At 45.3% G+C, this 13,995-nt stretch overlaps 1 protein-coding gene across 3 annotated transcripts in view; it reads right to left on the bottom strand.

Annotated features, from left to right (window-relative positions):
• Positions 1 to 13,995, bottom strand: part of MYO5C (myosin VC) — a 106,465-nt gene that overhangs the window by 79,974 nt on the left and 12,496 nt on the right. For all 3 annotated transcript variants that reach the window (XM_059913283.1, XM_059913284.1, XM_059913285.1), the window contains exons 2-8: positions 13,039 to 13,149; positions 9,164 to 9,329; positions 8,436 to 8,580; positions 4,997 to 5,153; positions 2,671 to 2,814; positions 1,838 to 1,919; positions 595 to 702 (exon numbers count right to left, since the gene is read on the bottom strand). In XM_059913283.1, the coding sequence (XP_059769266.1) occupies positions 595 to 702; positions 1,838 to 1,919; positions 2,671 to 2,814; positions 4,997 to 5,153; positions 8,436 to 8,580; positions 9,164 to 9,329; positions 13,039 to 13,149 (913 nt within the window). The remainder of the gene's footprint in view (positions 1 to 594; positions 703 to 1,837; positions 1,920 to 2,670; positions 2,815 to 4,996; positions 5,154 to 8,435; positions 8,581 to 9,163; positions 9,330 to 13,038; positions 13,150 to 13,995) is intronic.

Raw genomic sequence — 13,995 nt, 5'->3', positions numbered from 1 at the left:
CTGTGTTGGGTCTTCGTTTCTGTGCGAGGGCTTTCTCTAGTTGCGGCAAGCGGGGGCCACTCTTCATCGCGGTGCGCGGGCCTCTCACTATCGCAGCCTCTCTTGTTGCGGAGCACAGGCTCCAGACACGCAGGCTCAGTAATTGTGGCTCACGGGCCTAGTTGCTCCGCGGCATGTGGGATCTTCCCAGACCAGGGCTTGAACCCGTGTGCCCTGCATTGGCAGGCAGATTCTCAACCACTGCGCCACCAGGGAAGCCCTCATTCATTCATTTTTATTGGAGTATAGTTGCTTTACAATGTTGTGTCAGTTTCTGCTATACAACGATGTGAATCAGCTATATGTATACATATATCCCCTTCCTCTCAGCCACCCTTCAATCCCACCCATCTAGGTCATCATAGAGCACAGAGTTGATTTCTGGATCTTTTAAGGGAAAAGCACCTTTTTGACCGCTTGGCCTCCAAGTATGTGTTTTGATTGGCTCATCTTAAAATTGGAATTTATTAGGTGTCTTCAGAACACATGCAATGCTGGGTATCCCAGCCTTTTTGGAGAACATGGCCACTCCTGGGACAGGATGCTTTCACTTACCCAGTAGTGTGAAGGTCTTCTGAGTCTCTATCATGTCGGCTCTGTCATTCACGCCCTCAATGATGGTACTGCCCCCCATTCTCGTATAATTAAATTCTTCTGCACGCCCTGAAATCAAAAGTAAGACTGTGACATCTGTGACACAGAAATCTCAACATACATGTACATCAGAAGCGAGAAGAAACGTTCACACTTAATGTGCTATCTTAAGCACTTTACAAATGTTTCTCCACTTATTCCTTAGAATTCTACGTTGCTGACTCAGAAGCTGAGGCTCAGAAAGGTAAAGTGGCCTGCTCATGGTCCCACAGCTGACGGCAGGGCAAGAATTAAAACACAGGCCTGACTCCAGAGAGCGTGGTTTTTGTCCCCATACCTAACAATTTTATACAGCATTACTGAGGTTTATTGAACGTACGATTAACTGTAGAAAACTTGATAAGTTTTGATAAACATATACCATTATGAAAACATCACTATGGTCAAGATAATAACCATATATGCATCTAATATTTGAATAGTAGGGGAGCCTTCAGAAAGCTCTTTCATGTTCGCTCTTCACATTCTATTTGGCAGACAAGGCATGGATATTAAAATTATACGAAATCTGAAGAAACTTAGATTCTACAAGTGCAAGTAACTTCTCCAGGATTAGGGAGTGTGCATACAACTCCGACACACTAGACAATTCTGTCTACCAACACGGCACAAACGACCAAGACAGGAGAGCCGAGATACCACCGGAGTTGAGCCATTTGCACTAAACGACAAATAGCTCATTAATTATGATTACAATTAATAATGATTTTGACTCATCAAGGAAATTCAAATTATGATAGAGGTACTCTGTCTCAGAAGACACGGAAATATGTCATAGCTGTTAGAAAAATGACCATCCAAGAAGTTCAGATAAAAAGAAAAGTTTGGGGACTTAGATCGGTAAGTCCCAGTGGTCAGAAGGCCTTCTTCAGGTAGTTCTAGCTGGATGGACCACAATCACTCTGGAGCTTTGCAAAGAACCCTGGAGTTGAAGGGGTCCCCTATTCCTGTACTCACTTTGCCCCTAACTAATCTACCTCCTCAGTTAAATGCATCAATTCCACCCCTGGAACCCAAGGATCTTATGTTTCTGGACAGAATACTTTTTTTTTAAAAGTGACGCTATTGTAAGAAGACGGAATTAACCTAGAATTTAAATTCCTACATAAAAAAGAGACTCTTCCACACACCATGCATTACGTACCCAATTTAAGATGTTTAAATTCCGACTGCTGTGCAGATGCACAAAGCTGATAGAAAATGTGGTAATTTCGCTCATTTTCTGACTGTAAGATAAAGAAAAGTCCTGGAATTACACAAGCCCTTCACAAATGAAAATGTGAGGTTTTCAACAAGAGGGTCCTAGATGGCTAATCTGGACTGACAGCTCTGCTCTCACGGACACGGACATCCACGTGGGTTTTTGCTGTGACCAAACTTCTTGCCTCCACTGGCTCACAGAGGGAGAGCCGGTGGCCCAAGATCACCTTCCAAATAACCACCGCAGAGAAAGTGTTATTAAACGAAACATTCTACGAAAGGGGAAATAATGTAGTTAGTACTAGCTGAAATTTTAAAGAAACTCCCTGCAGTACAAGGTTTACTGTTACTCTCCTTCTGGGCCAAAACGATGAGAGTTTTCTCCATTTTATGGAGAGAAGCCTTTTTCTTAAACCCCGCCTCTCTAGATCTGATCCCATTCCCTTCCTGATACAAAAGCCAGTCTAACAGCTTTGTCTATTTCAAGTAGTCTTTGTGTTCTAGAAAGATAAACTTGATTTTTAAATGCTAAGGATTTAAGTGCCTAAAATTGAAAGTCATAAACTTTTCCCTCAACCATATAATTCCACTGATACTGCACCTATTCATCAATTTTCATTTTTAAGAAATAGAAAAAAAATAACCCAAACTGCAAATGAAATATAGGAAAACTGTATTCTTCAAGTCACAGAACAATGTAGGTTGTCTAATGAATATATAAATGTGAACCATACTACAAAAGTTGGGGAAAAGGAAACTTAATATTTTTATCCTTACTTGAAAGACAACTCTGGATTTCTCCAGCAGGTAAGTTCTCATGTTGGCTCCTATAATTTGATTTCTCTCATCAAAACTGATTTCTGTGTATTTCCCAAACCGACTGCTGTTGTCATTGCGGGTGGTCTTGGCATTTCCAACAGCCTACAAAACATAGTAACAACATTAAAAAAACCTTTGCATCAATATTATTGGAGCAGTTACAGTAAAATCCAGTCCTGTATGCTGGGGAAAAGTCTGATTATAGAGGGAGGCCGGGAGGCAGGGGCTCACAGGGAATAAGACACATCCTTAGGTCTCCTCAATCTCACCCCAAGGCTCTCCTCAATCTTACTGGTAGACACTGAGCAGGATCAGAAAACACATGGGTTCTGATGTTTCATGGCCCTAGGCTCCTTTTTTACTATCTGTGTGATGCTAGAAAAGTTATTTAATCTTTCCAAGTCTCAATTTCTCTAGCTGTAATATGGGGAAGTATGCATCTTACAGAGTTGGGAGAATTAAATGAGATAATATACAGTGTTTCAACTCATCTATGCCTAAAATATTAGAGATGCTCAATTCAAAGTCTACATCCTTCATCCAACCTTTATTTCTGTCCTTATCCCTTACCACTTCCCTACTCGAACTTTCTACTCAACCAAACAACTGCCTTCTTCCATCCCTCCCACACTGAGCATGATTCTTTCTTTTTACTTCTGCTACTGAATTCTGTCTCTCCTCTTGCCCATCCTGCTCTCCCTTCCTGGGCACCTTCCAGCTGGAAGTACCCTTCCTATGCACACACGTCACATTCCTGTCCAGGTCATCATGCTTTTGGATAACATGTATTTACTGGCAGGCGAAGGTAAACCAAGTAGACATGGTTCTGCCTTCACGGATATTACAATAGCGGGTGAGACCAGCCCTAAACAAATAACCACACGATATCATCCACTGGGCATTTAACAGGGTAGTGCTTCTTGACAACCTTTTTACTGCCATCTTGGATCATGATTTATCTTTCTATTCGAATTTAAAACATGCTATGTTAGAGGAGTCTTAAAACTTGGGGATTGGACCTTATTCTTTTTCATTACTTCCTGTATTATTTCAGCACAGTGGCTTAAACAAAATAGGTGGTCTGATAAATATTCATTGAGGATTTTGATTCAAGAAAACAGGGAGAAAGGGTCTAGGAATCTAACGTTCTTAATTACTTGCTATGCTTCCAAATAAATCCAAATCAATCCTCTTCCCAATTTGCAAGGCAGCCAGAGTTGGCCTTTGGGCCCTTCCGTGAGCTGTCAGATGCCCCTTCTTCCTTGAGGGTTGTCTCCTCACCCCTGGGTGCCATCGTGGTTGGCCTTGCCCACATATCTGAGCCAGTCAGTGGTGTGCTGATGAATCACTCTCGGGGAGGGGAGGAGGAACAGCCTGGATATGTGACATTTGCTGATTTGTAAGGGGTAAATACTTCCGCCATGACTGATTTCAAACTACCAAAGGTTTAACAATAACTTGCAAAAGAATTCCTGAATGTTTAACAATCAGCTCATGAAAGTTGGCGCTGGTTGGCTGGAGAACACCACTGGTCTCGGTGTACCAGCTGTCTCTGGGGTTGAGGAAATTTCCCCTGGGATATAAACGTAAACAGAGGACTCCTGAAATCCTGATGGTAGAATTTCTAGCCCAGCAGGTAGAGGAGAGAGGCCTTGGAAGCAGCAATCTATGCCCCAATCTCCTTCAAATCCCACCGGAGAACAGACTTCCTTGCTCCTTCCCTGCCCTCACTTCCTTGGTTTTTAAAGCAAGGGAACTCAAGTTAGCAAGCACAACATACAGGCATACCTTGAAGATATGGTGGGTTTAGTTCCAGACCACCGCAATAGAGCAAATGTCACAATAAAGCAAGTCACACGAAACTTCTGGTTTCCCAGTGCATATAAAAGTTATGTTTACACTATACTATAGTCTATTAAGAGTGAAATAGCATTATGTCTAAAAAAACAATGTACACACCTTAATTTTAAATGTTTTATTGCTAAAAAATGCTAACCACCATCTGACCCTTCAGCAAGTCAGAATCTTTTTGTTGGTGGAGGGTTTGAAATACTGCGAGAGTTACCAAACCGTGACAGAGACAAAAGTGAGCAAATGCTGTTGGAAAAAGGCGCTGATAGACTTGTTTGATGCAGGATTGCCATAAATCTTTAACTAGTTAAAAAAGAAAAAAGAAAAAAAGCAGTATCTGCAAAGCAAGGTATGCCTGTATACACGAACCAGCCCACTTCTCCATACACGCCTCTGCCTCTGTCCCCACTCCCCACACCCACAGGGTACACACCTCAGTTATGGGGTTCGACGCCAGAACCTTGTCTTCCACGTGAGCATTAGTGCTGGACTTGCTGACGGTGGCGAAGTACCTCATGGCATAGCGAGCAGATACTGTCTTTCCAGCACCCGACTCCCCGCTTACAATTATTGACTGATTTTTATTATTTCTAAAGCAAATAAATAGAAGGATTTTTTAGAATATTCATTTCTTCCTATTAGGCAATATATACTCATCAAGAAAAATGTAGATAAGCCAGAAGAAGGGACTTTGTTTTATCACTTTAAAGTAACTGTTTTTAACATATCGGTGAATTTCCTTCTAGTCTTTTTCTCTGTGATCCTGCTGAACACACAACTTCGTTTCCTGCTGTGTCCCCTGAGCTGAGAGTCCCCAAGACCAATCCCAGATCAGTGATCCACCAGGAGGACTCACAGGACTCAGCAAATATTTGCACTCATGGCTAAGACTTATTACACCAGAAGGATACAAAGCAAATAAGCAAAGGGAAAAGGCATACAGGGCCAAGTCCAGAGGAGGCCAGGTGCAAACTTCCAAGAGTCCTCTCCCAGTGGAGTCACACAGGATGCACTTACTTCCTCCAGCAATGAATTACGACAACACACGGGAAACACTGTCTACCAGGGAAGCTCAATAGAGACTCACTGTCCAGGGTTTTTACTGGGGGCCGGTCACATAGGCATCCTCTGCCATCACACACCAAAATTCCAGATGCCCAGAAGGAAAGCAGATATTCAGCAGGAACCACAATGTTCACACAAACAGTTTAGGTGCAGTGAGCCACTCTTAGCAATTAGGAAATGCTGGGAATCTTTCTGAGATCCAAGTTCCCAGAGGTTTGCCACAGGCCAAACCTGCAAGCAGGTTTCTAAAGATAGCAGTCTCAAGCCTATGTCAACTCCTTTCTGTATATCCCCACTTAAATATAAAAACATTTTAAAGACATCATTTGGAGAGCAATTACTTGAAATGTGCTTGGGAACACGTGTGCTCCATAAGCCAACATGCTCTGTTACACAACTTAGAGATCTTAAAAAAATGCATTAAACTTTTTGTGTCATAGATCATGATGGTAGAACCTTATAATAGTGCTGTCCTAGCACCACTTATGTGCCAGGTGCTTGGTGAATACTTTACAGGGATTCTCATTTAAGCCTCACAAAAATCCTATGCCACATACTGTGTATCCATCATACAGATGAGTAGAACAGTGACTCCGCGAGGCACAGAATACACAGCCTCCCTGTGGACACTGGAGAGGACCTTAGAGAGAGAGCTTCTGGCCTCAGTGAGGAAAGCTAAGACGCTCAGGAGGTGAACGGCACTCCCAGCGCCCCTCAGCCGCACGGAGTGGGACTGGGGTTCCTAACGCTGGGCTCTCCGGACTCCTAGTCCAGCATCGGCAAGTCCAGTAAGAGCCTGCCTTATGTTCGGTTCTGCTAGTACAGTTAGACAGACCTCCAGAGGAAACTGGCTCTTCAAGCTTGAACCTGGCTCAGTCCTGCAGCTCTAACGAGCTCATGCTACTGACACCCAGGGGCAGTCCTGGCCTGTCAGGCTCTGAGCCACACAGACTCTAATCTTGCAGATGCCCTGGAGACCTGCAGGGGCCAGGGTAAATCCTAGAACCACGGGTGTTTTAGCATTGGAAAGAACCTTGCTGTGGCAGAAGCCAAGGTAACTGGCAATTTTTTTTTGGAACCTGCAGGATCTTTCATGTTCTGGTACCATCGGGCTCGGCTGCCCTCTGCTCATGAGCCTCCACACTACCCGCAGGGCTCAGGAAAAGGGAGAGACTTTTGCGTCATTCGTCACAGCACCAGAGTAGGGACGGCAGGTTCGGGTCCAGCTGGTGTCCTCAGGAGCACAGCCTGGCTTGGCTCCCAGCCTCTGATGTGTTTCCAAAAGAGAGGGAGTCACACAATCCCTTGTGGCCTGACAGGTGCATCGAGGCATGGAGGGCGCCTGCTGAGACTGAGGACGTGGGGTTCGGGTGTCCCAGGTTACTGGTTTTTAATCAGTAATTCTCCACCCAACGTTCATCCTCCCCTGCTTCTTAGGGACTAGGCCCCATGTTCTTAGTGGACATGTTGCTGTGCATATGAAAGACTACATATCCCAGCCTCCCTTGTGGCTAGGCATGGTCATGTGAGTAGGACCTGACCAATGAGCTGTGAGCAGAAGTGCTCTGTGGGGGCTTCTGGGAGGGCTCCTTAACCAGGAGGGGCACACCCTTCCCCTGGGACACTCTGTAGCCTAGAAAAGAGAGAAAGGAGGCTGAGTACTTGCTTGGCCCTGAGGCCAAGGATCCTGCTCCAGGGATTGGGAAGCTGGAAGGCACTGATCCTTGATGACTTGGTAGAGGTGGTGTGCCAGCCCTGGACTGCCCATCAGACTTCTCTGCAGGAGAGAATCATGCATTTCTACCTTGTATAAACCACCATTATTTTTTCCTGGTTATAAGCAGTAGAGCTTGGAATGGGTGCTCTCTGAGCACCTAGCTCACAGATGAGGATCCTGAAGCTGAGGGAGATCAGGGCTGTGCCCAGGGTTATGAAGTAAATGCAGCAGACCCAAGTCCTGTGTCTCAGGTTTTATCTGTGAAATAAGGGCATGATGGCGGTTCAATAGACTTCACAGAGGTGTTCTAAGACTCAAAGGAGACCACTGTCTGTGAAAGTTCTTTTGCAAACTGTAAGGATCTACCAAGACCCTTTTACAGATCAGGATGTTGAAGCCAAAATAGGATAGTTACGGGGAAAAGAAATTACACATGGAGTCTAGAAATCTGAGCACAAATCCCAGCTCTGCCTTTCTCTTGCTGGGTGACCTTGGGTGGATGGCTTCACATCTCAGTTGTCTGACTACTGCTCAGGCATCCTCATCACACGCTCTTTTGAGGGCACTCAAGATGACGTGTGAGAGTGTGTGCACAGTGCCTGGTCCACAGGAGGCTTTTCAGAAAAGCCTCCTTGTTCGCTAGCAAAACAATAACTTCACAGGCCATACAAAAAACAAGTGGCAAAATTAGAATAAAACCCCAAATCTCCTACAGCTAAAACCTGTGCTCATCTATCATTAGAGTCTGCTGCCGTGGATGGGTAAAAATGCTTAAGCATCTCACAGTGAAGAATAAATCAATTTTCTTCCAATCAAACACACTGCAAGAAAAGCATCGGCTATTCCCAGATTGGTAGGACTGACTTGACTACCTAGAGGGGGCAAAACCAGGAAACTTGGTTCAGACAGTTATATATAACAGTCATTTGCTACTTGGTACAGTCAGTCTGCTCTACCAAGCACCCCCGCCGGTCTGACTGATGGTCACTTTTAATGAGACCCGGCCAGATGTCTCCCTACCACTGTGAAGGCCCAGCAAATGCAGGAGCATTGGGAGAGCAAGAGGAAGCCCTGCGTGGCAGGAGGCTACCTGACCATCTGCTTGTATGCCTCTTCTGCCACAGCAAATATGTGCGGGTCCATATCGCCCATGTTCTGCCCGCTGTAGGCGTGGATGATGGCATCTCCATATATCGGCAGCTGCTTGTAAGGATTCATGGCCACCAGGATGATTCCTGAGGAAAGATGTCAGATGCAGTGATGGGATTCTTAGTGCCACCTCTTTCACCAAGTTCTTTTGAGAAACCGCAGCTCTGTCACTTATTAAATCTCCTGTGTGACTTTGGGCAGGTCACTTACTGCTCTGAATCTCAGTTCCCTGCCGAGGTCACCTACATTTCTAGGCTACTCTGAAGGTTAGATGAGATGACAGATGGCAATGCCCTAAAACTGAGAGGCTCTTACAATTCTCAGTGTAAACATAATGATAATATCACTGCCCAAAATAAGTAATAAACGTATCAAATCCAATGAGAAACTCAAACACAAGCTTTATCCACATGTATTTTTCTTGGTAGTCCAATCTTAGTTTTTGTTGAAGACTCTCCCCACCTAGATACTTCGTTTTATAACAAACTCTAAGATCAGATGTGTGTACCTTTTAGATAGAAATCTGGGCAAATTTTTAGCTGTGATTACACATTTTGACAGAGTCAACATTTCTAATACAAACATAATATAAAACATAATCAGGATGCTCTAGACAACAAGCATTAAGTTTCAGTGTCATTCCTGCGCTCCTAGAATTGCTCTCCTTACCACTGTAGGTGTAAATGAGTTTGGATTCTGCAAAGCGGATTCTGAGATTGTGGAGCACAGCGGGCTCGTGGAGATAGCTGAGGGCCGTGAGGTCATTCTCACCCACGAGGATGTCAGGATTCCGAAGTGGAGGCAGAGATTCTGGATCAACGGAATAATCCAGCTCCTGTGGACAAAGATGAAATTAAAGTTCTGGAAGAAGAAGTTTTTTGGTGTTTCTGCTGAATCACTGTCCTCTTTCCTATCTACCCCTCTTTGGAGTGATCCCTGACACTCTAAAAAACAAATTTACATATAGCAATGAGAAAATAATCTTCGTGGCTGACTTTTGGGAGCCAGGTGATCAAGGTATTATTGGCTGTGTGCCCTAGGGTGTGTCACTCACCTTCTCTGGCCCTCCCTTCTCTCATCTGTGAAAAGACTGGCTGGACCAGATCAGGGGTCCTCAGAGCTACAGAGGCCTCAATGAGGGGTGACAGGGAAGTTACATGGTCAGGGACCTGGGGATCCCATCCCAATTCTACCACAGGGGCTCTACTTGCATGTGGTTTAACTGCTGGTGCCATGAGAGTTTTCATTTGGAAACAGGATTCTGTTGCTAAAATGACTCAATGATCTAAGGTCCCTTGAAGCTCTAAGGTTGCCGAATCTCTGCTGGAAGTTGACATTCTTGGTGGTGAGAAGTGTCTAAAGGAGCCTGCGTGGGGTGATGGTCTCTCTGTGAGAGGCCCCCAGTACAGGTGACTCCTGTCTGCAGCCACCTGTGTTCCCAAGGGCTGCAGGGCTGCCTATTTCTATGATTCTCAGCCCTGGGCTGAGTAACTGGCCCAGGATGGCCTCTCATCTGCTAGATTTCACCCATGTATATTCCGAAAGTAGCTGCCTGAGCAGAATGAAGGCAAGGTCAGCATGCCTTGTGGGCCTTGCAGATGTCAGAGCATTAAGGGACCTTATTACCACCTGTTCTACCTTCCTTCACTTTCACTTCACAGCTTGGGGAAGTGACTTGAGCAAGGTCACCCAGCAGGCTTGTTTCCCTTCCACCGCCCAGGCTGCCTTCCTTTCCATACCTGGTCCTGGACCAGCTGCACAAAGTGACCCAGCTGCCCCGTAGTAAGAGCCCACTCTGCAGGCCCTATGCCAAGTACTCAGCACTGGTTTTTCATCTGATCCTCAGAACTGCTTTCCAAGGAGAGCATGACAGCCCTAACTAAGAGTTAAGGAGACAGGTTCAGAGAAGTTAAGCTCCTTGTTGAAGGTCACACAGTTAATATGGGTCTGGCTGACTCTGAAGCCTGCGTCATGATGCCTGGTCAACACTGACAGGGGTTTGGTTTGTTGGCTGGTTGGACTGTTTTCCATAAGGAGAGCAGCTCAGGGCAATCCAGGACAACTGGGCATGGGTCCTCATAGCAGCTGCCTGCTCATTATCAATGCAATTATATTTATGGACCTGCCCCAAGCAGGATATTCTTAACCTACACACTTTCGAGAATAAGATAAAGTGCCGCTCATACATAATTTGTACTTACCCTGAGTTTTTCCGTTATGTTTTAAATCAACAGCCTCCTTTTCCAGTTCAGCCACTGTGTGTGTGTGTGTGTCTTATGTGTGAAAGAAACAGAAAGAGAGAAAAAAACAAATAGAACAGAAAGTCTTTGGGGGAGGGGAGAAAATATGAATGTGAAGAACATCAGATCGACAGCTAGAAACAGAGGTGATATTTTCTTACATAAAGCAGGCTTTGCCCTTCATGGTATAGATAAAGGGTTAAGTTAAAAAGCAGCAGAAGAATGGATAAAGAAGATGTGGCACATATATACAATGGAATATTAGTCAGCCATAAAAAGAAACGAAATGGAGTTATTTGTAGTGAGGTGGATGGACCTAGAGTCTGTCATACAGAGTGAAGTAAGTCAGAAAGAGAAAAACAAATACCGTATGCTAACACATATATATGGAATCTAAAAAAAAAAAAAAAAAAAATGGTCATGAAGAACCTGGGGGCAAGACGGGAATAAAGACGCAGACCTACTAGAGAATGGACTTGAGGATACGGGGAGGGGGAAGGGTAAGCTGTGACAAAGTGAGAGAGTGGCATGGACATATATACACTACCAAATGTAAAATAGATAGCTAGTGGGAAGCAGCCGCATAGCACAGGGAGATCAGCTCGGTGCTTTGTGACCACCTAGAGGGGTGGGATAGGGAGGGTAGGAGGGAGCCGCAAGAGGGAGGAGATATGGGGATATATGTATATGTATAGCTGATTTACCTTGTTATACAGCAGAAACTAACACACCATTGTAAAGCAATTATACTCCAATAAAGATGTTAAAAAAAAAAAAAAAGTCTGGCCACCTGCCATCTTACCTGCCTCTCCCCCTCCTCCTCTGAGCAGCTCATTCAGGGCCAGGAATGTCGCCACCTGAAGCCCTGCTCATATTACTAAAGCAGCAAACTGCCACTGCAGCTGCTGCCCTGAGATTTTTCTCCCCAAAGCCATCTGATCCCTAATCAGAACCTTGACTGTGCACAGGAGATACTCAACAAATGCCCCCAAGAAGTTTCTGATGGGAAGGGAAAGGCTAAATGGAAATAGCAGGTCCTCTGCCTTGTCTCTTGCATTTACACATGCCCCCAGGGATTATCTCATCTGATCTCCAGCAGCCCTGTGATATGCTGTTACTAACTCCATCTGACATGTGAGGAAGCCGAGGGGCTCACTGTCACAGACTTAGTGGGATTTGAACCCAGATAGTCTGCCACAGACTGGGCAGGATTTGAACTCAGTCTGATTCTAGAGGATGTGCTCTTAACTGCTATGTTTATCTCCCTTCCCAGGATCTCAGGAGATGACTCCAAATCCAGGACAGTCTGATTGGCAGTAATAAGTCCTGCCTCTGCAGAGACCATTTCCATGCCTTGGAAATTCCAGCATTTTAATATTCATGTGAAATTCCCAGGACTAACTCTGACATCCAGATGGATCATGAATCCTTTGCCCAGCTCTGCATCCAGATACTTGATTCTAAAAACCTAAGGTCAGCCTAGCTATGGATCCAGTGGGATGTCATTACAGCTATGGGGGGAAAGGACGACTCATCATGGAAACTTAAAGCGGAGATAAAATCTGTAGAAACTGGTCATCGAAAGCCATGACCAGCCTTTGAGAGGAACTCTTCACGAGCATGCTCTACCATGGGGGCAGGTGCCCATCCTTTGCCTCTCCCTTGCCACACCAGCACCACAGAGCTTCCTCATAATGTCCTACCCAGCTGGGCTTCCTGTCCCCTTGTCCCATCTTCCGTCACTCCTCCAATTGCCCTGTTACACTCCCTCCTGGAGGTCCCAATTCTTACCTGTTTCTATCCATCCATAGACTGACTCTCCATTCTCCCACACCTCCCTCTCCCTTCCTGTTTTCTATCTCCCTTCTTCTATGTCTCTTCCTCTTCCCATCTTGATGTTTTCCTCCACCAGTTTATGTCCTGGGCTCAAACTACTTCCTCTCCAAGTTTCTCATCGTCACCCAGTCTCTGTGCTGAGACCCATAAAACCAAAATGGTAATCATTTTTCAGCATTCTCCCAACATTGCTGAATCCCCAGAAAGGCAGCAGAGAGCACAGACCTGTCCACTGCATCTCATTCCAGAGAGAGGCCCAGCTGACGCAGGGCACTTTATGTCTTCATTAGGGTAGTGGGGGGTGGAGGCAGGGGGGTGGGGAGGAGTACAAACACACGGGTGCATCCACAGCACCAGCTGGCCATGTTAGGTGCCCCCTCATGTGCCCCCGCCGAAGGTGCTCCCCTCCACACACACCCTACAGTTTCTCCTTTATACATCATGGTAGTTATGATCAAGGACCCTCACCGTTCCATCCTCCAGCAGGAGACGTAGGACTTTGTCACCAACTCTATAGTCCTTCGCTATTTCGGCAGACTTCCAAACTTCTTCAGGATCAGGAATCCAAACCCTGTTGTACTGACCAACAGAATAAGAAAGGCTTAATTTCAGCACTTTAAAAGCAAAACACAAATCGTTAGATGATTAGACTCGGGGAGATTTCTTTCTGTCCACTACGTCAGTGAATTCATTAGGAATACTTTTACGTAATTTTTGCTTGTGAGGTCATTGTTAGCGTATCTGCAATGCAACAGGCCTAGCTGCTTCATTTCACAGGTAACAGAATTCCCAAAGTCTCTTAAATACATATTGAAAAAGGAAAGCCTGGGAGTGGAAAGGAAATCTGTGAGTCTCTTAATGGGAAGATCTGAGCACTGTCTACAAGAGCTGGAGCAGAGGGATGTGGTTCACCACTGATGGACCACGGGGCTCTGGGCCAGACACGACACTTCTTGTGCTCATTTTTCTCATCTATAAAATGGGCACAATACCTACTCAGTACTTTACAGGTTTGCTGGGAGGTTAAATTGGACTGAGTGGCTGACAGCACTTTGCAAAATGCTGTGGAAGTAGTGTTACAGCAGTGTTATCACAGTCTTATCACACTGGTCAGCAGCCAAGGATTCCCACCGTGGGAAATGTGGAAGTCCCGAGCTCAATGTGCCACCTGGCTCAGTGCTGATGTGCAAGTCCTTAAGCAGAACTACATTGCTACGTACTGAATTATCCTCCCAAAATTCATACGTTGAAGCCCTAACCCCCAATGTGAATATATTTGGAGATAAGGTCTTTAAGAGGTAATTAAGGTTAAATGAGGTCATAAGGCCCCGATCCGATAAGATTAGTGTCCTTATAAGAAGAGATACCAGGGAGCTTGCATGCACACTCTCTCTCCACCTGCATGCACAGAAGAAAGGCCATGGG

The sequence above is a fragment of the Balaenoptera ricei genome, chromosome 2, assembly GCF_028023285.1.
Source record: "Balaenoptera ricei isolate mBalRic1 chromosome 2, mBalRic1.hap2, whole genome shotgun sequence".
NCBI lineage: Eukaryota > Metazoa > Chordata > Mammalia > Artiodactyla > Balaenopteridae > Balaenoptera > Balaenoptera ricei.
Note: the sequence above shows the minus strand (reverse complement) of the source record. Positions and strands in the feature narration are given on the sequence as shown.